Raw genomic sequence first — 22,062 nt, 5'->3', positions numbered from 1 at the left:
TTCCAAACTTGCGCTAGCAAGTTCCTTTACTTAGCAGAGTTTACATTCCCCTTTTTACATGCACAGCAGATAGCTGGTTGCAGGCTCGTGTGAGCCTCTCACTAGTATACAATTCAGTCTGTCTCAAATTGAATTGTATAGTTCCTGGTAAGTTCCCTTGAATCCCTCTTAAAAGAATAAAGATGCCACTATCTTATTCAAAGTCAATAAAAGAAGTTTACTTACATCAGTTCACGGTTGGATCCCTGAAGGCAGACTTAGTTACAAATACAGCGGATGCTCGGGTTGCGAACGTGATCCGTGCAGGATGCACGCTCGCAACCCGCAGCACCCGCAACCTGCAGCAGCGTGTCTCTGCACACGCGGGTTGTGATTCGTGCTTCTGTGCATGAGCAAAGGGCGATGAAGTGCTTCTGCACATGTGTGACCACTGAAACCCGGAAGTAACCCGTTCTGGTACTTCTGGGTTTTGGCGGTCCGTAACCCAAAAAAACACAACCTGAAGCATCTGTTACCTGAGGTATAACTGTACATGTAGATCTACTCCATGTGGGAGAATAATCCCAGTGCCTTTGGAAGCTGAGAGCTAGCAGAGCAGTCCTAGCTAAAAGCTGGTCAAATGAAGAAGGGAGTCAAAGAGAGAGAGGTGTGCTGCGTGACCCGTCCTTTTATTACCTGGGCAGATAAGGTCACGCCCACCTTCTATCACATGCAAAAGGAAGGCTGCTCCAGCCAGGAGGAGCAGGAAGTTTCGACTGGCTGGACCAAACATTCTCTCTCATGTCCACTCTAGGAAAACAAGGAATGTTGTACCTTGACTGCTCCCAGTGGATTACATCCCACAGTTTTTCACTCTAACATTCAGTCGCTAGGCTCCTCCTAAACTGGTCCTTGCCACTTTTGTGGTCCAGCCACACGCTTTGCAGAGTGACATGGTCCTCACTGATAATGGGTTTCACAGAAGTCTGCCCATCCTCTTTGGTGGGCGCCATTGCAGGCTGGTGTTCCCCCTGGCATCCCGGGATCCAATGTGGAAAGTCCCATGGACTGTTTCCCATGCAACAATGGGAGCCTAATGAAGCCGCCGTTCCTGCACCAGTCCACCTGGGGGAACGAAGGCGCCAGGCTCTGCCGAGATGCTCAACTTGTGGGCGATCCTGCCCTCTCCCCAGCCCACCTCGCAGGGTCTCATGGTGGCTCCTTGTCTTCTCCTTGCAGAGCACCAGTTCTACCACAAGTGGGCGCTCCTCTCGGACCCGGAGGACATCACCGCGGGGCTGAAGGGTTATGTGAAGGTGGACATCGCGGTGGTGGGCAAAGGGGACAACATCAAGACGCCCCACAAGGCCAACGAGACAGACGAGGATGACATTGAGGGGTGAGGAGGGAAGAGGGCAAGGAAGGAGAGAAGAGCAGAGGGAGGGGGAAAGGCGGGAGAGGAGAGAGAGAGAGAAGAAGAAGAAGAAGAAGAGTTTGGACTTGATATCCCACCTTTCACTCCCCTTAAGTCAGGGGTTAGCAAGGTTTACCTCAAATTGGCCAGTTCATTCCAGCGGAGACGCAACAGAAATGCAATTTTTGGCCACAGAAGCGAGTCCGTGTGTCGCACTGTGCCGGTTTAATGCAGCACATGGGGACTCGGTTCGGGGGCAGCTCGTGGGCCAGTTAAACGATCCCCATGGGCCATTTGTGGCCCATGGGCCTTAGGTTGCCGACCCCTGCCTTAAAGTGGGGTCTCAATCTCCTTTCACTTCCTTCCCCACAACAAACACTCTGTGAGATGAGTGAGGCTGAGACACTTCAGAGAAGTGTGAGTAGCCCAAGGTCACCCAGCAGCTGCATGTGGAGGAGCGGAGATGCGAACCCAGTTCACCAGATTTCGAGTCCACCGCTCTTAACCACTACACCACTCTTTTACAGATTGTTCTTTGCTGAAAGAAAATTACATGAAAACGATGTATAGATCGTATATAACACCAGTGCAGATAGGAAGAGTGTATAAAACTGCTTCAAATATATGCTGGAAATGTAAGGAAAAAGAAGGGACTTTTTACCATATGTGGTGGGACTGTAGTAAGATTAACAAAAACTGGGAAATGATATACAATGAGTTGAAGAAAATGTTCCAATTAACATTTGTAAAAAAGCCTGAAGCATTTTTGTTAGGGATTGTAGAAAAAAACCTGCCAAGGAAATTGAAGAACATTTTCACGTATGCAACAACGGTGGCAAGAGTGCTTCAGGTTTCTTAACAAATGTTAGATGGAACATTTTTTTCAACTCATTGTATATCGTTTCCCAAAACGGTGTTGACCGTGTCTTGCAGGAACCTGCTCCTTCCCGACGGCGTCCCTCCAGAGAGGCAGTGGGCACGCTTCTACATCAAGATCTACCGGGCAGAGGGTCTCCCTCGCATGAACACCAGCATCATGGCCAACGTCAAGAAGGCCCTCATTGGAGAGAACAAGGACCTGGTGGACCCCTACGTCCAGGTCCTCTTTGCAGGACAAAAGGTACGTGGGCATGTTAAGAGAGCCTCGGGACTCGGCCAACCTGAGAGTCCCTCTCATTTGCAGAGAGACAGCTGGCTTTTTTAAAAATGTGCGTCCTTTGGACCATCGCTCTAATCAGTTAGACTGCAACAGCCATTCAATAATAGAAGAAAATTGAATTATTATATCGGTTTAGATATCAAAAGGTCTGAAAACAATAACTTTGCTTTTCAAATTTCAAACCACAAGGATCGGCAAGTCCGAGGCTCTGTGGTTTAACCCACAGCGCCACCCGCGTCTATTCCTTTAAAGGACTATCGCCTTAAAGGAAGGAATAATACCATGCTATTCCTTGTTGGTCAGACCCCCACCTGGAGTCCTTCGTCCAATTCTGGGCACCACAATTTAAGAAGGATGTTGATAAGTTGGAAGGTGTGCAGAGGAGGGAGACCAAGATGATTCTATGAAATTGTAATCTCCTGCTGCGTGGCTCGATCTGGTTGTGGCCTGGGACCTTTGATCACCCTTAGATGGCCACTGGCTTCTATTAGATCATTCCCAGATGATCCCTATCAAGGGATGCAGTTCCTGAGGACTATATGGAACTTCTAGCACCAGGAGCAGCATACCTTTGAATGCAAGTTGCTGGCAAACAACAGTGGGAGAACGTGGTTGTCTGTAGGCTTCTTGGGAATATCTGCCTCTCCACTCTTGGAGACAGGATGCTGGGCTAGACGGACCTTCATGTTTTGGCCCGTTGAGGTTCTTCTGGTGTCCTTATCTCCTTATGTCTTTCTCAGGGGAAAACCTCAGTCCAGAAAAGCAGCTACGAGCCCACGTGGAACGAGCAGATTGTCTTCACGGAAATGTTCCCCCCACTGTGCAAGCGGATCAAGGTCCAGATCCGCGATTCTGACAAGGTCAACGACGTGGCCATTGGGACCCATTTCATCGACCTCAGAAAGATCTCCAACGAAGGAGACAAAGGTGAGGTGAAGCACGAATGAAGTGCCATTTTTTTTGCAAAAAAGCAAAAACAAAACCGGCACAGCATATCCGGGATAGACTTAATATTAGTTTGGTCTACGTGGGACTACCTTTGAAGGTGACTCAGAAACTACAACTAATCCAGAACACGGCAGCCAGACTGGTGACTGGGAGCGACCGCCGAGACCATATATCACCGGTCCTTGCTGACCTTTAAAGCCCTCAACAGCCTCAGTCCAGTATATCTGAAGGAGCGTCTCCACCCCCATCATTCTGCCCGGACACTGAGGTCCAGCTCCGAGGGCCTTCTGGGGGTTCCCTCACTGCGAGAAGCCAAGTTACAGGGAACCAGGCAGAGGGCCTTCTCGGTAGTGGCGCCCACCCTGTGGAAACCCTCCCACCAGATGTCAAAGAGAACAACAACTACCAGACTTTTAGAAGACATTTGAAGGCAGCCCTGTTCAGGGAAGCTTTTAATGTTTGATGTATTACAGTATTTTAATATTTTTTTTTGGAAGCCGCCCAGAGTGGCTGGGGAAGCCCAGCCAGATGGGCGGGCTATAAATAATAAATTATTATTATTATTATTATTATTATTATTATTATTATTATTATTATTTGGCTCTGCTATTGCCTCCTGCTGGAGCGAGTTCCACAAGTTAACAATGTGCTACATCAACACTGACCTTCTTCCCTTTGCTCTGCTGTTCTTGGCCAGGCTTCCTGCCCACGTTTGGCCCTGCCTGGGTGAACATGTACGGCTCTACGCGCAACTACACCCTGATGGATGAGCACCAGGATTTGAACGAGGGCCTGGGCGAAGGGGTCTCCTTCCGTGCCCGCCTCCTGCTCAGCTTGGCCGTGGAAATCTTGGATACCAGCAACCCAGAGCTCACCAGCTCCACCGAAGTCCAAGTCGAGATGGCCACGGCAGTTGCCGACGTAAGTCTCTGATCCTGGCGCAACCCAGCCAGATGGGCAGGGTATAAATAATAAAATTAATGTTATTATCATCTATTCCTTGCTAGTTCTTGTTTATACTGTGGCTCCTTAAGCTCCCCCGCAAGGGTAGCAGGGAACACTAGCTTCTCTATAGACTTCATTCCCCCTAGGATTTAGCTCCTGACTTGTGAGTTATTGCAGGATTTGAACCCTAGAGGCAGCACCCGTATTTCTCTCAGTTGCTTTAGTTATATAAATGGGCCTTGCTTACTTCTTGCATTGCAAGGGGCTGGACTAGATGGCTTCCGGCGTCCCTTCCAACTCTATAGTTCTATGATTCTATACCCTCTCCTCACACATCTGCCGAACTTGCCTTGACTGCTTCATCAGTCAGGGTTCCCTCTAGCCGGATGCAGCAAGTTCTTCTTATGTCCTTTTGTTCTAATTTTTTTTAATATTTTCCCCATACCCTAAAATTGATTTCCTCATTATATGATTCTGAAAACCTTTGCTTTTTCATACCATAAATATGCATGCCATCCAAATGTGTTATCATGTTCTTCTGAATCTAAAATATCCCCATTTCTCAATATTATCCCATCCCAGATCCAGCAAATACAGGATGCCTCATAATATAGTTTTAAGTCTGGCAGGGCGAAACCCCGTCTCTCTTTAACATCTGATAGCAATTTATATTTTATCCTTGTTTTCTTCCCCTGCCAGATGAATCTGGAAATATTTTTTTGCTATTCTTTAAAGCTTCGAGTACTGCCTATCACTAGGATCGATTGGAATAAAAATAACATTCTTAGCAAGACAATCATTTTAATCACTGATATTCTTCCCCAGAACAATAAATTCATTCTACCCCAAATCTCCAACTTCCTAAGTTCTTCTTATGTCCTTCTCCCACCCAACAGAACTGCACGGGCAAGATGGATGAGTTCTTTCTCTTTGGATCCTTCCTGGAGGCCACCATGATTGACAGGAAGAATGGAGACAAGCCCATCAACTTTGAGGTCACCATAGGTTGGTATGGCTTCATTAAGAGATGGGGTGAGCAGCCCCACCAAGGAGGGGCATTAGCCTTCTGGGGTGCTGTGCGCACAGAGCTGTGCGCATTTACCGTATTTTTTGCTCTGTAAGACTCACTTTTCCCCTCCTAAAAAGTAAGGGGAAATGTGTGTGCGTCTTATGGAGCGAATGCAGGCTGCGCAGCTATCCCAGAAGCCAGAACAACAAGAGGGATTGCTGCTTTCACTGCGCAGCGATCCCTCTTGCTGTTCTGGCTTCTGAGATTCAGAATATTTTTCTTCTTGTTTCCCTCCTCCAAAAACTAGGTGCGTCTTATGGTCTGATGCGTCTTATAGAGCGAAAAATACGGTAACTCCCGTTTGCAGCAAATAAACTCAGTGCTTTACAGCAGAATGCAGCAGAATCAACTGCGGTTGGAATAGTAACATCAAGGGTTTTATTTAGAAAGCAAATAACAAGACAACAAGGCAACTCTCACATTGGTCTTCTTCCATAGTCAGAGTCAAGAGCAAGCATAAGGAAAACAAGAGCAGTAGAGCAGAGAGGGAGGAGCATACTCATGCATCAATTGAGCAATTAAAGGCAACCTGCAACATTATGCAATGTGAGAATGAGACATTACAACAACCATGTGCAAAATGTGGCACTGGAAGAAGAGCATGGGCTCTCTGAGGACCAAGTGTGTAGGAATAACGGAGGATGTCGGGAGGTTGAATGCAGGTGAGCCATGCAGAACCATGGTGGCAAGCTTGCTCCAAGCAAGCTGCCGACTAGCTGTGCAGAGGCTCCTTTTATTAGCAGAAGACGACAATTGGAAACAGTAGTGAAACCACCCTGAACATGACATGTCCCCATCTAAGCACATTTCCAGTGTTAGCAAATACACGTGTCAGCAGGTGTTTCCCTAAAATGCTTTCCCCGATACTTGATTACATCTGTGTCCCCGGTCACGCTCCAGCCAAGCATTAAGTCTAGTAACCAAATCTGTGGGAGGGCAAACGGTCAGGGGGAAAATGCTGTTTGCTAGCCAAGAGGCCACAAGTTCAGGGAGTGTGGACGCAAAGCTCCTTGGCACGCTGCGGCATGCCAGGTGCAAGGTGTGCCTCAGCACCGGTGGAGCGTCACTCCCACAAAGTGGTATCAGAAATCGAATCTGAGGCTTCTTCTTCTTCTTTGGTGATCCCTCGTAGCCAAGTAAGATCGTCTTCCATAAACACGGTCTTAACAGTGAGTCCATAAGTGACTATGGTGGCCAATTCTGGACCCACACGTCCTTCCACAGTGGGGACATAGGTTTCCGGGCGGGAGTTAATCACGGTGAGGGTTTGCCAAGTGTGCCTTCCTCTTAGCACGTTTCTCCCTTGCGTCCTGAGTTCGAGTGTCTTCAAAGCCCAGGACACCTTTGGGAAAGGCTGTTCTCCAACTGGAGCACTCCCAGGCCAGTGTTTCCCAGTTGTCGGTGTTTATGCTCCATTTTCTTAAATTTGCCTTTAGTCTTTAAACCTCTTTTGTTGACCACCGGCATGACGTGCTGCCCTTGACTCAGAATATTCCTGAACCGTGTATCACAAGATCCTAAGGTTGCATAGTTCAAAAAGTGTAGATCCAGAGACAAAAGTTGCGAGGGGTAAATACCAACTACGTCTGGGAAATTCTGGCTGTATGGCAACCCTAGTTCCCTCCGACTCTGCCGTTCCATGGTGATTCTATCCCTTCCGTTTCCCCCAGGCAATTATGGCAATGAAATCGACGGGATGTCCAAGCCCATGATCAAGAAGAAGAAAGATAGTGGAGGAGATGGAAACGAGGAAGAGTCTCAGCTGCTGGAGAACGAGAGTGATGAGGAAAGCACAGACGATGGGGAGTTTGTCTCCATCTCCTCTTCTCCACCTTTGAGGCCTTTGATCACCGACAGGCAAGCGAAACTTTGGCCGGTCCGGTTGACGTGAAAAACCTTGTTGTTGGAAAGGGTGGCGGAGAGAGGTCCCAGAATTTCTTCTTGCCTCCTTATGTCCTTAGGACTGTATAGCTTGCCCGAGTGGCTACATGCCGATCATTTATTACAGTGGTACCTTGGTTCTCATACTTAATCCGTTCCGGAAGTCCGTTCCAAAACCAAAGTGTTCCAAAACCAAGGCACGCTTTCCCATAGAAAGTAATGCAAAATGGATTAATCTGTTCCAGACTTTTAAAAACAACCCCTAAAACAGTGATTTAACATGAATTTTACTATCTAACGAGACCATTGATCCATAAATGGGGTAACTGTGCCCCTGAAGGACCAGGTGCGCAGCCTGGTTGTCATTTTGGACTCACAGCTGTCCATGGAGGTGCAGGTTAATTCTGTGTCCAGGGCAGCTGTCTCCCAGCTCAATTTGGTACACAGGCTGAGACCCTACCTGCCTGCGGACTGTCTTGCCAGAGTGGTGCATGTTCTAGTTATCTCCTGCTTGGACTACTGCCATGCACTCTACGTGGGGCTACCTTTGAAGGTGACCCAGAGACTACAACTAATCCAGAATGCGGCAGCTAGACTGGTGACTGGGAGTGGCCACCAAGACCATATAATACCGGTCTTGAAAGACCTACACTGGCTCCCAGTACATTTCCGAGCACAATTCAAAGTGTTGGTGCTGATCTTTAAAACCCTCAACGGCCTCGGTCCAGTATACCTGAAGGAGCGTCTCCACCCCCATCATTCTGCCCGGACGCTGAGGTCCAGCGCTGAGGGCTTTCTGGCGGTTCCCTAACTGTGAGAAATGAGGTTACAGGGAACCAGGCAGAGGGCCTTCTCGGTGGTGGCACCCGTGCCAGAGTTTTAGAAGACATCTGAAGGCAGCCCTGTTTAGGGAAGCTTTTAATGCTTAATCGGTTATTGTATTTTAGTGTCCTGTTGGAAGCCCCCCAGAGTGGCTGGGGAAACCCAGCCAGATGGGCGGGGTATAAATAAATAATAATAATAATAATAATAATTATTATTATTATTATTATTATTATTATTATTATTATTATTATTATTTATTATTATTATCAAAGAAGGTCCCCAGCAATATCACTTCCTCCCAGCTGATTAAGGCATTACAGGCTGTTCTCAGCCATCCAAGAACTTAACAAGAGACACGGATGGGGAAGGAACAGAGGCAGGATGGATAACCAGATCAAATCACTAACTCTTCGAAATACAATTTATCTTCCAGATAGATCGGCCATACAATGTCCCATCTAACCATGGCTAGCCAAATATTTGTAAGAAGTCTACAGGGAGGGTTTGATGGCGGCAGAGACCATTTGGTGGTGTGCTGTCTCTGAACTTAGCAGCCTCCTTGAGAACGTATCATGGCTAACAGCCTGTGATAACTTCTCCGAAAGCCAGCTAAGCCAGCAACCGTCTCCGCATCTTGTGGCAGGGAGTTCCATAAGTTCTGAACAGTTGCTGCCCCCCTGCATCCCCTTTCAACTCCTGAGGTTTACCACCTTCTCTTCCCTCCTCCTGCTTCCAGGAACTACTTCCACCTGCCGTATTTTGAGAAGAAGCCTTGCATCTACATCAAGAGCTGGTGGCAGGATCAGCGGAGGCGTCTCTACAACTCCAACATCATGGACAAGATTGCGGACAAGCTGGTAGGCACCCAAGAGGGTCTGGAGGAGGTGTGGGGTGGGGAGGGAAACACTGGGGTGACCCCTGGCTCCAGTTGCTAGATGACCCTCGGCCCCTTCCAACTCTGCAATTCTATCTTCTTCTTCTTCAGCGATCCCTCGTAGCCGAGTAAGATTGTCTTCCATAAACATGGTTTTAACAATGAGTCCGTAAGTGACTGTGGAGGCCAATTCTGGATCCACACATCCTTCCACAATGGGGACATTGGTTTCCAGGCAGGAATTGATCACGGTGAGGGTTTGCCAAGCGTGCCTTCCTCTTAGCACGTTTCTCCCTTGCGTCCTGAGTTCGAGTGTCTTCAAAGCCCATGACACCTTTGGGAAAGGCTGTTCTCCAACTGGAGTGCTCGCAGGCCAGTGTTTCCCATTTGTTGGTGTTTATACTACATTTTTGAGGGACGCGGGTGGCGCTGTGGGTTAAACCACAGAGCCTAGGAATTGCCAATCAGAAGGTCGGCGGTTTGAATCTCCGCGGCGGGGTGAGCTCCCGTTGTTTGGTCCCTGCTCCTGCCAACCTAGCAGTTTGAAAGCACGTCAAAGTGCAAGTAGATAAATAAGAACCACTCCAGCGGGAAGGTAAACGGTGTTTCCGTGAGCTGCTCTGGTTCGCCAGAAGCGGCTTAGTCATGCTGGCCACATGACCCGGAAGCTGTACGTCGGCTCCCTCGGCCAATAAAGCGAGATGAGTGCCACAACCCCAGAGTCGGCCACGACTGGACCTAATGGTCAGGGGTCCCTTTACCTTTAAACTACATTTTTTAAAATTTGCTTTGAGAGAGTCTTTAAACCTCTTTTGTTGACCACCAGTATTACGCTTACCATTTTAAAGTTCAGAATAGAGTAGTTGCTTTGGAAGACGATCATCAGGCATCCGCGCAACATGACCAGTCCTACAAAGCTGATGTTGAAGAATCATTGCTTCAACACTGGTGATCTTTGCTTCTTCCAGTACACTGGCATTAGTTCCCTGTCTTCCTGAGCCCCACCCTGCCTGGTAGCCCTGCTACATTGACGGTTGTTTCTGACCTTCCAGGAAGAAGGCTTGAATGACGTTCATGAGATGATGAAGACTGAGAAGCCCCACCCAGAACGGCGCCTCCGTGGGGTCCTGGAGGAGCTGAGCAGTGCATGCCTGTGAGTCAGCCACAACTGGGGGGAGAAGGACCCTCAAAATATCAGGAAGTTGCAAGGGAAGGGCCATGAGTTTCAGCCCACTGCCAAACTGTCTCCTCAAGTCTGGGCACACACACACACACACACACACACACACACACACACCCTCTGTTATGTACTGAGTTGAATAGGATCCAAACTGCAGCAGTCTGATTGGTCCTAGAACAATAGGATCCAAAAGGCAGCAGTCTGATTGGTCCTAGAACAATAGGATTCAGAATGCAGCAGTCTGATTGGTCCTAGAACAATGCAGCAGTATGATTGGTTGGCAGGAACCACCCAATCATGCTCCAGATAGAAGTGAATCCACAACCTGATTGGCTTACAGTAGAATTCCGGAATTAGCCAATCATGTGCAGCCCATTGTGTAAATAATGTATATAAAGCAGATGCTTTGAGGGGACTTTCATTCATTCCTCCTCACCACTATGAGCTGAATAAAGAGCATGAAATCACTTTGCGACTCTGAGTATATTTCACCCTCCAAGACCATCTTTGCTGCCCTTTCTTGTTGGCACCAGCTTAAGTCTCTCTTCTCTGCCCTACCCTTTGACCTGTCCCAACAGGCGGTTTGTGACCCTCTCCAACAAGGACCAGAACCATTCCTCCCGGACGCGGCTGGACCGGGAGAGGCTGAAATCCTGCATGCGGGAATTGGTGAGTGTCTCTCCAGGTTGGGAGCCCCCAGCTGCGGAAAAAAAAGGAAAAGGAAATGGGCAGGGGGTTCAATGGGCATGGTGCCTGCTATGAAGGCGGAGGTGCCCAAGATAGCCTTTTCCACACTCTTTTCCTAACCTGATTGCAACACAACAGCCCTGCAGTCTTGCCAGTGGGCACGATTCTCTGGTCATTCCTGCCCCTACCCTCCCATATCCTAGTCCAACATCAAAGCAGCTGGATCATTTCTCTGGTGGACGCCCCCACCCAAACTTCCTAAAATATCTGAAGAAGTGTGCATGCACACGAAAGCTTGTACCAAGAACAAACTTGGTCTCTAAGGTGCTACTGGACATTTTCATATATATATATTCCTAAAATATTATTATTTATTGAATTTATATACCCTCCTATACCCGGACGTCTCAGGGCGGTTCGCAGAACAAAATATAAAACCACAAAATATGTAATCAAAATAAAAACAACAACCCAATACCCCGCCCCAAACCACATTTTAAAAGGGCGTAGGGACACAGAGCAATGCACTCTGCTTATGAGTTACTCAGAGTGTAAAGGCAGAGATGGTGGTCTCTTACAACCCTCATCCTAAACTTCCAGTAGCATGAATTCCAAGTGACGTGGAGGATTCTAAAATTCACACACACACACATCAATGGTCAAATTATGAAATGTTATTAAAAATAAAAGGTGGAGGAAAAGCAAGCAGAAGGTCAAAACAGAATACAAAATAAACCAGAGCATTGTGGCTCTAAAATTGAACTAATCCTAGCCTATTCCTGACACCATAGCTGTTACCCATTGTGGGAATGCATTTAGACACCAGTTATTATCCTTCCTCGCTCATGCTTGTGAGATCAGCAGAGTATCATCCTTTGCAGCTTAAACTTGGAAGCTGAGACAAGATATATTTTAGCTTCTACAAACAATAATCCAGGATGCTCTAGAGGCAGAATGGATTCTCCTGGCATTACCCATTTTCTCCCCCTTAAAAATAACAATCACACACTGTTTCGTAAAAAAGTAAAAGTAGTCTTTACTTACCAAAGTGGGTATCGAAGCAGCAATTGCAGTAGCAATTGTAGAAAAGAAGGCGGGTTTATAACGACTATCTGAATTACAAAATTACAGAATCTAAGTTCAAAATTGTGTCTGAGCTATGGAGCTCAGACACCCAAGTGTGGTCAGCTTGGAGGCATGGCGAAGAAAGAGATGCTCAGGCAGGCAGGAAGGATGTGGTGTGACAACTTCCTGCCGAGGCAGACAAAGGAAGCGATGTCACAGAGTTCTCTCTAGCAATTTTCAAAGGAAAGCTCTGTGACCCTCGGTCCTTTCATGTGCCTATCAGCCAAAACATGAATGGTTGGTTTTGACTGCAATAATGACCCACACAAGTAATCAGCGAGGATAGTCATCTTCGCCCCAAATCAGGTCTGGATCCTGGATGGTGAGAGTGAACACAACTGCAGGGAGGCTCTTTTAAAGACTCTCTCCTTGTCTTCGGAGGGAGGGACTTCCGAACCTTGCTGACCAATGGGCTGTTACATTTCAGTGCCAAGGAAATAGGGTGCAATTGTGGGGAAGGGAATGCAATCGATTGTGGGTCATTTGTAGGCTCAAAAACATGAACAAGAAGTACCGTTGCGTTTGCTGGCTTGATTGATTTCTGGACATTGGAGGAGCCAGCAAATGTCGGAAATCCGCACTGCTTCCATTCTCATTCTAATTGGTGTTTGCCAACATCCCTTTCTCCAAGACCACCTGTTTGAACAATCACATTTTATAAAGTAAGATAGCAACAGACATCAGCAGAGCCTGCAGTGACCCCAGTTACAGATAGGTAGCCGTGTTGGTCTGCCATAGTCAAAAAAAAAATTTTTTTTCCCTTCCAGTAGCACCTTAAAGACCAACTAAGTTAGTTCTTGGTATGAGCTTTCGTGTGCATGCACACTTCTTCAGATACACTGAAACAGAAGTTGCCAGATCCTTCTATATAGTGAGAAGGTGGGGAGGGGTATTACTCGGAAGGGTGGTGGGAATGGGTGATTGGCAGATAGCTGTGATGAGCCTGTTGACGACTCTTAACGACTGCAATAGGTCTTACAGGAAAAAGCAAGGGGTGAGAAAAAAGCCATTTTTCACCTTCTCACCCCTTGCTTTTTCCTGTAAGACCTATTGCAGTCGTTTCAACAGGCTCATCACAGCTATCTGCCAATCACCCATTCCCACCACCCTTCTGAGTAATACCCCTCCCCACCTTCTCACTATATAGAAGGATCTGGCAACTTCTGTTTTAGTGTATCTGAAGAAGTGTGCATGCACACGAAAGCTCATACCAAGAACTAACTTAGTTGGTCTTTAAGGTGCTACTGGAAGGGGAAAAAAAAATTGTTTTGCAGTGACCCCAGTTTAGTAGACAAGGATGTTTTTTTTTAATTATTATTATTATTATTATTATTATTATTATTATTATTATTATTTATTTTATTAAAGATTTTCTTGATTTACAAAAGTTTGCAATGTCTCTCTCTTGTATTTTTTCCTCCATGTAACATTTTTACAAATCAGTTTCATTTGTTGCGATATTAGGAAGAAAAGGGGGAGAGAGGTGGAGGGGGGGAAAGATGGGTGGGGGTGGGGTCAGGTGGCGATGTTTCTATTTTACTTACTATATGTAGGGTTTGGTGTCAGCGTTGCTTGTGCAGGTTCTTTGCTGTTCGCTTGTGTTCCTTTGGACAACAACCATACAAGAAATAAGTAAAATAACCAAGCAAGTATTAGAAATCACCCCAGAACTGGCCCTACTAAACATCTCCCAAGACAATAATGCCCATTTAAACCACAAAGAACTCATAACCCACCTACTTTCAGCAGCCAGAAACACCATAACCAGACACTGGAGAGACCTGTCAGGAGTAAGCATGGACCAATGGTACCAAATAGTATGGGAAACAGCCTTACTAGAAAAATTAACCAATAAACTGAAACTGACACGGGGACAAATAGAAGAAGACGCCGTCACCCCGGTATGGCTCCCCTTTATCACACACACAGCCCAACAAAATGACAAAAATCCACCAACAGCATACGAATCAATATGGCTAACCTGATCCAAAACACCCACCTACCCCACTCACACATGAAAACAAAGACCACCACAGCAAACCACAAATGGACAGCCACACCCCAGGCCAACCCCAACCTCTCTCACCACCAAAGTAGACAGGGATGTTGAGTCTCACCCCCTTCCATTTCCTAAATTCATGTCATTTTTGCAGTCCAATGCTTCCTCCTCTTTCATCCCCATGACGTCTCTCTCTCTCTCTCTCTCTCTCTCCTTGCATCAAACACCATGCAGGAGACAATGGGCCAGCAGGCCAAGACCATGAGATCCCAGGTCAAGAAAACCACCATCAGAGACAAGCTGAAGCAGGCACAGAACTTCTTGCAAAAGCTGCGGTTCCTGGCAGATGAGGTGAGGCGACCAGGTTCATCCATATGTAACTTGAGCCTTGATTAAATATCTCTGTACTGGCCTTTGAGCAGCCAAACATGCAGGAACTGGGAAACACAGGGGGCTGGATTGAATGACCCTTTGATCTCCTTCCTAATCTGTGTACGTTTCCGAGCACAATTCAAAGTGTTGGTGCTGACCTTTAAAGCCCTAAACTGCCTCGGTCCTGTAGACCTGAAGGAACGTCTCCACCCCCATCGTTCTGCCCGGACACTGAGGTCCAGTGCCGAGGGCCTTCTGGTGGTTCCCTCACTGTGAGAAGCCAAGTTACAGGGAACCAGGCAGAGGGCCTTCTCGGTGGTGGTGCCCGCCCTGTGGAACACCCTCCCACCAGATGTTAAAGAGAAAAACAACTACCAGACTTTCAGAAGACATCTTAAGGCAGCCCTGTTTAGGGAAGCTTTTAATGTTTAACAGATGTGGGACGTGGGTGGCGCTGTGGGTTAAACCACAGAGCCTAGGGCTTGCTGATCAGAAGGTCGGCGGTTCGAATCCCTGCAACAGGGTGAGCTCCCGTTGCTTGGTCCCTGCTCCTGCCAACCTAGCATTTCGAAAGCACGCCAGTGCAAGTAGATAAATAGGTACCGCTCCGGTGGGAAGGTAAACGGCGTTTCCATGTGCTGCTCTGGTTTGCCAGAAGCGGCTTAGTCATGCTGGCCACATGACCCGGAAGCTGTACACCAGCTCCCTCGACCAGTAAAGCGATGAGAGCCGCAACCCCAGAGTCGGTCACGACTGGACCTAATGGTCAGGTTCAATGTTTAACAGACCACTGTATTTTAATACTTTGTTGGAAGCCGTCCAGAGTGGCTGGGGAAACCCAGCCAGATGGGCGGGGTATAAATAAATTATTATTATTATTATTATTATTATTATTATTATTATTATTATTATTTGGTTCTATGAAGTCTGCACTGGATCCACATGGCAGATCCAGCCCTGAAGGCAGGAGCACAGGGAATTGTGGGCAAATTGCCTCTTGAAGCGGGCAAGCTGTTACGCCAGGGTGGCAAGTATTTGGGAGACCAGGAGCTGAGTTCAAGAAGAGCTGAGGTCACAGGCAGGCAGAGGAGTCCAAAGGCAGCAAGAAGAATCAGGCAGAGCCAGAGACAAGGAGAACCAAGTTCGAGAGAGACTGGGGAAAACCCTTAGAACAGGAAGTGGGAGCTGGTGCTTGAAAATGGGGAGTGGCTTCCCCAGGTGTTATTTCCTGGGCTCCTGGGTGAGGCCACTTGCTGCCCCTGGGTAGGGCCTTGCAGGGCCAGGCAGAGGACCAGGCCAGGTAGATAATGTGCCCCCCCTTTTTACCCAGGGTAAAATCGATTTTTAAGTAGACAAATTTGACTATTAATTATAATATAATTATAATTAAAACTTCTCCGTCTTCTTATTCTACTCTTAAAAAAGATGTATGCAAGTGAGAAAGCCACTATTGCTCCTAAGCCACTATTTCTTTAAAAATAATGGTTTCCACCCAATTTTATCCTCATTGAGCTATATGTACTCCTCGGGTGTAAGTAATATTCTTGGCCTACTCAACAAAATTTTAAACAAATGGTCACATCTTCATCAATCATTTTCAAAAAAAAATTAGCGATAAGAAAGCCAACACACTTACCTTTAAGGTACGTGTGGTTTTAATTTTTGGCAAACAAGATTTCAAACAAAAACTCACCAACTTTTAACAGCATGAAAAATGTGGTCTGCCATCATGTTTGTGGCGCACTGGCTGCTGGAGCCTTGGTTGCCTCCACCCACCCGGCGCCCGTTCCGCGATCCTCTGTGGAGCCGATCGCAGGTCCCGCTCCGGATGCCGGGAAGCTTTTCTCTCACGCTGCCAGCCATGGCCCCAGGGAATCCGCCCACCACCGCCTTTGCGCCTCCGTGTTCGCCCCAGTGCATCCCCTGTGGTTGTGAATATGCTGACCGAGGCCCCCTTTGGAATTGGAGGCCCGGGCCAAGTGGCCCATATGGCCCCCCTCTATCTGGGCCTGCCCCTGGGTGCACTTGGTTGGGATGGATGGAGAGGCTAGCTCCAGTATTCCTGGGTGCTACTCAGCTCTTGAACCTTCTCTCTGCTTCCTCTCCTCCCTTCCCAGCCCCAACACAGCATCCCGGATGTCTTCATCTGGATGATGAGCAACAACAAACGCATCGCCTACGCCCGCATCCCCTCCAAGGACATCCTCTACTCCATCGTGGACGAGGAAACGGGGAAGGACTGCGCCAAAGTGAAGACCGTCTTCCTGAGGGTGACGTGGCGGCTGCTTTTTAACCCCCTCCTTGGGATGCAGTTGATGGGTGGACGGATGAGGGGAGGCTGGGAGGGAAGGAGGAGGGCATGAGAGGTGCAATTTAGAAAAGAGGCAGGCGGATAAGAAGCATCTCAGGTGCCAAAGTCCTCTTGCCTGCTCTGTCATCATCTCAGAGTGGCAGAGGCTGCCTGGCCTTCAGCAGTTGCGTGGCGAGTCCCCCCCCCCCCCGTGGAAATAATGACACGAGACACAATTATTAAGGTTAATGGGCTAAATATGGCCACAACTTTTCTTTGGTTCTTTTTGCGGCGAATGGATTCAATATTAAAAATCAATGAAGATTAAATTGCAAAATAACCAAAATAAGAAAGAAAGGGGACTTCTGGTGCTCAGAGAAAAGTGATGGGTGTGTAATGCTCTCTCTCTCTCTCTCTCTCTCTCTCTCTCTCTCTCTCTCTTCCTTGGCCTTTCTTCACTCAGTTACCGGGGAAAAAAGGTTTTGGGCCGGCCGGCTGGACAGTACAAGCCAAGATGGAGATCTATTTGTGGCTAGGGCTCAACAAACAGCGCAAGGACTTCCTCAGTGGCCTGCCCTGCGGTTTTGAGGAGAAGAAACTTCCCAAGGGCCAGAACATCCCTTCCTTCCCGCCCATCAGCCTCCTGTACAACAGTAAGAGAACCCCTTCCTTGCTTCTAGAGTGGCCGGGGACCCCACAGGCTCACCTTTGTGCCCTACCTGTAATCCCAGGTGTGGCAAGGAAGGTCTTCTTTAAGGCACCCAGAGCACGCACAGAGCCACTGTCTTCCTGACTGTGTTAGATTTTGCCCAGGCTCAGCCTTCTGTACTGAAGGCAGGTCCTAAGGTGTTATGAAAGGATCACCTTAAAAGATGCCCAATGGCTACACTCAGGCAAATGCCAAATGCGTATCACTCTTTGGGGTGCATGAGTTCAACAATTTCAGCTTCTCTCTGTTTCTCATTTTCCCAGTCTTCAGATCATCCCATTTCTGCAAACGCCTGCAATTTTTTTTAAAAAAAAGTGGTACTTCGGGTTACATACGCTTCAGGTTACATATGCTTCAGGTTACAGACTCCGCTAACGCAGAAATAGTGCTTCAGGTTAAGAACTTTGCTTCAGGATGAGAACAGAAATGGTGCTCCGGCGGCGCGGCAGCAGCGGGAGGCCCCATTAGCTAAAGTGGTGCCTCAGGTTAAGAACAGTTTCAGGTTAAGTACGGACCTCTGGAATGAATTAAGTACTTAACCCGAGGCAGTGGTACCTCTGGATGTGAACAGGATCCGTTCTGGAGCCTCGTTCACATCCTGTGCAGAATGCAACCCGTGTCTGCACATGCGCGGGTCGCAATTCGCCACTTCTGCGCATGCACATGATGTCATTTTGAGTGTTGGCGCATGCGTGAGCGGCGAAACCCGGAAGTAACACGTTCTGTTACTTCTGGGTCGCCGCGGAGTGCAACCCGAAAACGCTCAATCCAAATCCACATTGAGTCACCTCCCTCTCTTTCCTTTCCTTTCCCCTGTGCAGTGAAGCAGGTCTTCCAGCTTCGTGTCCACATGTACCAAGCCAGGAGTCTCTTCGCAGCTGACAGCAGTGGCCTCTCCGATCCCTTTGCCCGGGTCTTTTTCATCACGCAGAGTCAGTGCACGGAGGTAAGAGGAGATGTGTGATTCAGAGACGAGTGGCCCTTGTCTGAATTTCTTGCTTGTTAAAAGCGGAGGTGATGTTCCCTGCAGCCCAAATTGCTCGTGGCTCCTGTTGAGGGTGGCCAAACCTGCCAGAACAGTTTCCTCTCAGTTCCACTTTGTTATTATCCATTTCATAAAATTAATACCCTGTTTGGTTGTAAAACAAAACAAACCTCAAACGGGTTTGCAAAAAAAATCAAACAAGAAAATTATCAGCAAGAAAACAACAGTAATTTAAGACTTCCGAAAAGTTAAAAACAACAAAAGACCAAAAATGGATTAAAACACCTGATTGGGCTTGTTTAAACGATAATGGCTTTAGCAGGCAACTGCCCGATATCAATTGGCAGGGAGTTCCAAAATGTAGATTCCAGTCTTCAATTTTCTGCAATTCTGCATCTGCCTTTTTTTTTTAAAAAAAGAAAAGTTCTCAAAATCTACCAGCATTTTATTGTGATTTTCTCCTAATACACACATTTAGCAACCTTTTGCCTGCCAATTTTGCAAAAGGCCGTCCTGCATAAAAATGCATTTTTTTTAAAAAAAAAAGTGTGCTTAAATGTCAAGTGGATGTGGCTGTTTGCTTCATTTCCCCTGGGAAGGAATTTTGGAATTTAGGTGCCCCTGTAGAAAAGGCCCCGTCTCTGATACCTACCACCAATGGAGTCTGGTTTGAAAGGAGACCAGAGAGACAGAAATAGTGGCTGCCTCAAATGGAAAATTCCAGAAGGATATAGCAGCAGTTCCTGCTGTAGGCAAAAGCTCTGCAGGATTTCGGGGGGAACTGAAAGAAATAGGATATGGGGTTTGAAGGAGGAAGTTCATGCACACCTTGAGTCCTTCCTCCTCCTCCTCCTCCTCTTCTTAGGTCCTCCAGGAGACACTTTGCCCCACGTGGGACCAGCTGCTGGTGTTTGACAACGTGGAACTATATGGGGAAGTCCATGAAATGCGGGACGACCCTCCCATCATTGTCATCGAGATCTATGACCAGGACACTGTGGTAAGTGGGGCCAGGAAGGGAAGTGGGGGGAATCATAGCATAGGGGGGGAGCAGACTTCTTTGCCTGCATTGTGTCAGGCATAAGAGGAACCAGCCCAGGTTGCCAGGAACGAATAAGACAAGGAAAAGTCCTTACCACCTGCTTGTTTTTTCAATATTTACAGAGAGAGGCTTGGAAATGCAGCCTCTTCGAAGAATGGTGCTGTCCCGAGTAAATCTCCGCCCCCCTTCTCCCCCACTTCCTCATTCGCCAACAGCACCATTCCCTTGACGATTATCTGTTTTCAGGCTCTTTGCTCTCCTACTTTCAAGGTTCGCCGGGTTCTGGGAGATGATGGGTCTGGAATGCTTTCTAGTGATAACGTTACAGATAGGTAGCCGTGTTGGTCTGCCATAGTCAAAACAGATGCCAACTTTGCTGCCACATACACCCGGACAACACCATTACTGGCCCCAACAACATCACACATACCATCTCGGGACTATTCAATTGCTCATCATCTAACATTGTATATGCCATCAAATGCCAACAGTGTCCTTCAGCTCTCTATATTGGACAAACAGGCCAAACCTTACGCCAAAGAATAAACGGACATAAATCGGACATCAAGAATCACAAGACAGAGAAACCAGTAGGAGAACACTTCAATCTCCCAGGGCATTCTATACAAGATCTCAAAGTAGCTGTATTACTACAAAGGAATTTCAGAAATAGACTGGAAAGAGAAGCTGCTGAATTGCAACTCATTACCAAACTTAAAACCATGGAGAGACCTGGTCTGAACAAAGACATTGGATTCTTATCTCATTATACATGACAAAGCCATTTTTCACCTTCTCACCCCTTGCTTTTTCCTGTAAGACCTATTGCAGTCGTTAAGAGTCGTCAACAGGCTCATCACAGCTATCTGCCAATCACCCATTCCCACCACCCTTCTGAGTAATACCCCTCCCCACCTTCTCACTATATAGAAGGATCTGGCAACTTCTGTTTCAGTGTATCTGAAGAAGTGTGCATGCACACGAAAGCTCATACCAAGAACTAACTTAGTTGGTCTTTAAGGTGCTACTGGAAGGAAAAAAAATTTTTTGTAGTGATAACGTGTCAGCCAGCTGCTCTAACTCTGCCTTCTCCTCCTCTGCCATTATTTCCCAACTTCCCCCCTCATCCTCATCTGAGCTGTGACCTTCCTCAAACCCCAGTTGTAATTTTGAACTGCCTTCCTCTTCTCTGGAGGGGTCAGGCAGTCTCCACCATTCCTCCTCTACCCAGTCCCTGGTGGAAGAGGGCTCACATCCAGCACTGCTCACGTCTTTTGACTCTGGACCTCTGGAGCTCCCCATAGCGCCGTCTCCTGGCACACCCTCCCTGCCCCACCATTTTTGGTCTGTGGTCCACCATGCTGCTTTGAGGACCAAGGATCAAGCTAGATATTCAGAGCAGACTAGCTGAGATCTTGTTTGGAATGGATGGAACCCTGAGATTGAGGGTCTCATGCTTGACCAACGGAGCTCTCCACCTTCTCCATCTCCTTCCAGGGAAAGGCTGACTTTATGGGCCGAACGTTTGCCAAGCCTGTGGTGAAGATGTCGGATGAGGAGTACTGTCCGCCCCGCTTCCCGCCCCAGCTAGAGTATTATCAGATCTACCGGGGCAACTCCACCGCCGGGGACCTGCTGGCTGCCTTTGAACTTCTCCAGGTAATGGCGTCTCCAGGACACATGCATGGGGTGGGGTGGGGGCAAGTGGGTCAAACCTGGCTGAGCCTGAGGTCCCCGAATGAGACTAAGACAGGTAGCTGATGCCTCAGAATAGAACCAGGTTTAGAGATGGCCTTTAGGGCTTGGAGAACTGGGCCAAATGAATTTTGGTAAATGTGAGGTTCTACACTTAGGATAATAATAATAATAATAATAATAATAATAATAATAATAATAATACCTTTATTGTCAATGTACAACCTGTGTACAATGAAATTAAACGAGCCTCCCTCCCCCCCAAACACTCAGTCTCATTGCACTCTGTGTGCTTATCGAACAACACACCACCTCGCAAGTCAGTTGTGCTATGTTATTTTCCGTTCAGCAGCCTAACAGCCCATGGATAGAAGCTATTTTTTAGCCTGTTAGTACGGCTGATTATACTTCTATATCTCCTGCCCGAGGGTAGAAGATTGAAGAGGTGATGGCCGAGGTGTGAGTCATCCCTGAGAATTTTTCTCGCTCTCCTAAGGCAACGATCCCTTGCGATATCATCTAGCGGACTCAAGGGACAGCCCATGATATCATGTGCTGTGTTCACCACCCTCTGTAGAGACCTTCTGTCCATGGCTGTCAGGCCAGCATACCACACTGTGATACAATATGGAAGGACACTTTCTATTGTGAACCGGTAGAAGGAGGTCATCAATTGTTGTTTAAAATTATTCTTTCGCAAGACCCTGAGGAAATGAAGTCTCTGTTGGGCCTTTCTGACCACCTGAGTTATATTGATTTTCCAAGTGAAGTCCTCACTAAGGTAAACTCCCAGGTATTTAAAGGAGGAGACTGTCTCCACACAGCCCCCCCTGATATACAATGGGGCAGGTTCCCCTCTCTTCCTCCAGAAGTCCAACACCATC

At 47.5% G+C, this 22,062-nt stretch overlaps 1 protein-coding gene across 15 annotated transcripts in view; it reads left to right on the top strand.

Annotated features, from left to right (window-relative positions):
• The window catches only part of OTOF (otoferlin), a 186,134-nt gene that overhangs the window by 114,617 nt on the left and 49,455 nt on the right, over window positions 1-22,062 (top strand). For all 15 annotated transcript variants that reach the window (XM_083604711.1, XM_083604721.1, XM_083604719.1 and 12 more), the window contains 15 exons: window positions 1,219-1,378; window positions 2,327-2,513; window positions 3,293-3,479; window positions 4,198-4,421; window positions 5,342-5,450; window positions 7,185-7,371; window positions 8,957-9,077; window positions 10,147-10,247; window positions 10,853-10,943; window positions 14,320-14,436; window positions 16,575-16,727; window positions 17,211-17,400; window positions 18,278-18,402; window positions 19,307-19,441; window positions 20,981-21,142. In XM_083604711.1, coding sequence (XP_083460837.1) covers window positions 1,219-1,378; window positions 2,327-2,513; window positions 3,293-3,479; window positions 4,198-4,421; window positions 5,342-5,450; window positions 7,185-7,371; window positions 8,957-9,077; window positions 10,147-10,247; window positions 10,853-10,943; window positions 14,320-14,436; window positions 16,575-16,727; window positions 17,211-17,400; window positions 18,278-18,402; window positions 19,307-19,441; window positions 20,981-21,142 — 2,249 coding nt within the window. The remainder of the gene's footprint in view (window positions 1-1,218; window positions 1,379-2,326; window positions 2,514-3,292; window positions 3,480-4,197; window positions 4,422-5,341; window positions 5,451-7,184; window positions 7,372-8,956; window positions 9,078-10,146; window positions 10,248-10,852; window positions 10,944-14,319; window positions 14,437-16,574; window positions 16,728-17,210; window positions 17,401-18,277; window positions 18,403-19,306; window positions 19,442-20,980; window positions 21,143-22,062) is intronic.

The sequence above is a fragment of the Podarcis filfolensis genome (genome assembly GCF_964270895.1).
Source record: "Podarcis filfolensis genome assembly, chromosome: 3".
Classification (NCBI taxonomy): domain Eukaryota; kingdom Metazoa; phylum Chordata; class Lepidosauria; order Squamata; family Lacertidae; genus Podarcis; species Podarcis filfolensis.
This window is presented reverse-complemented; position numbering and strand designations above follow the sequence as displayed.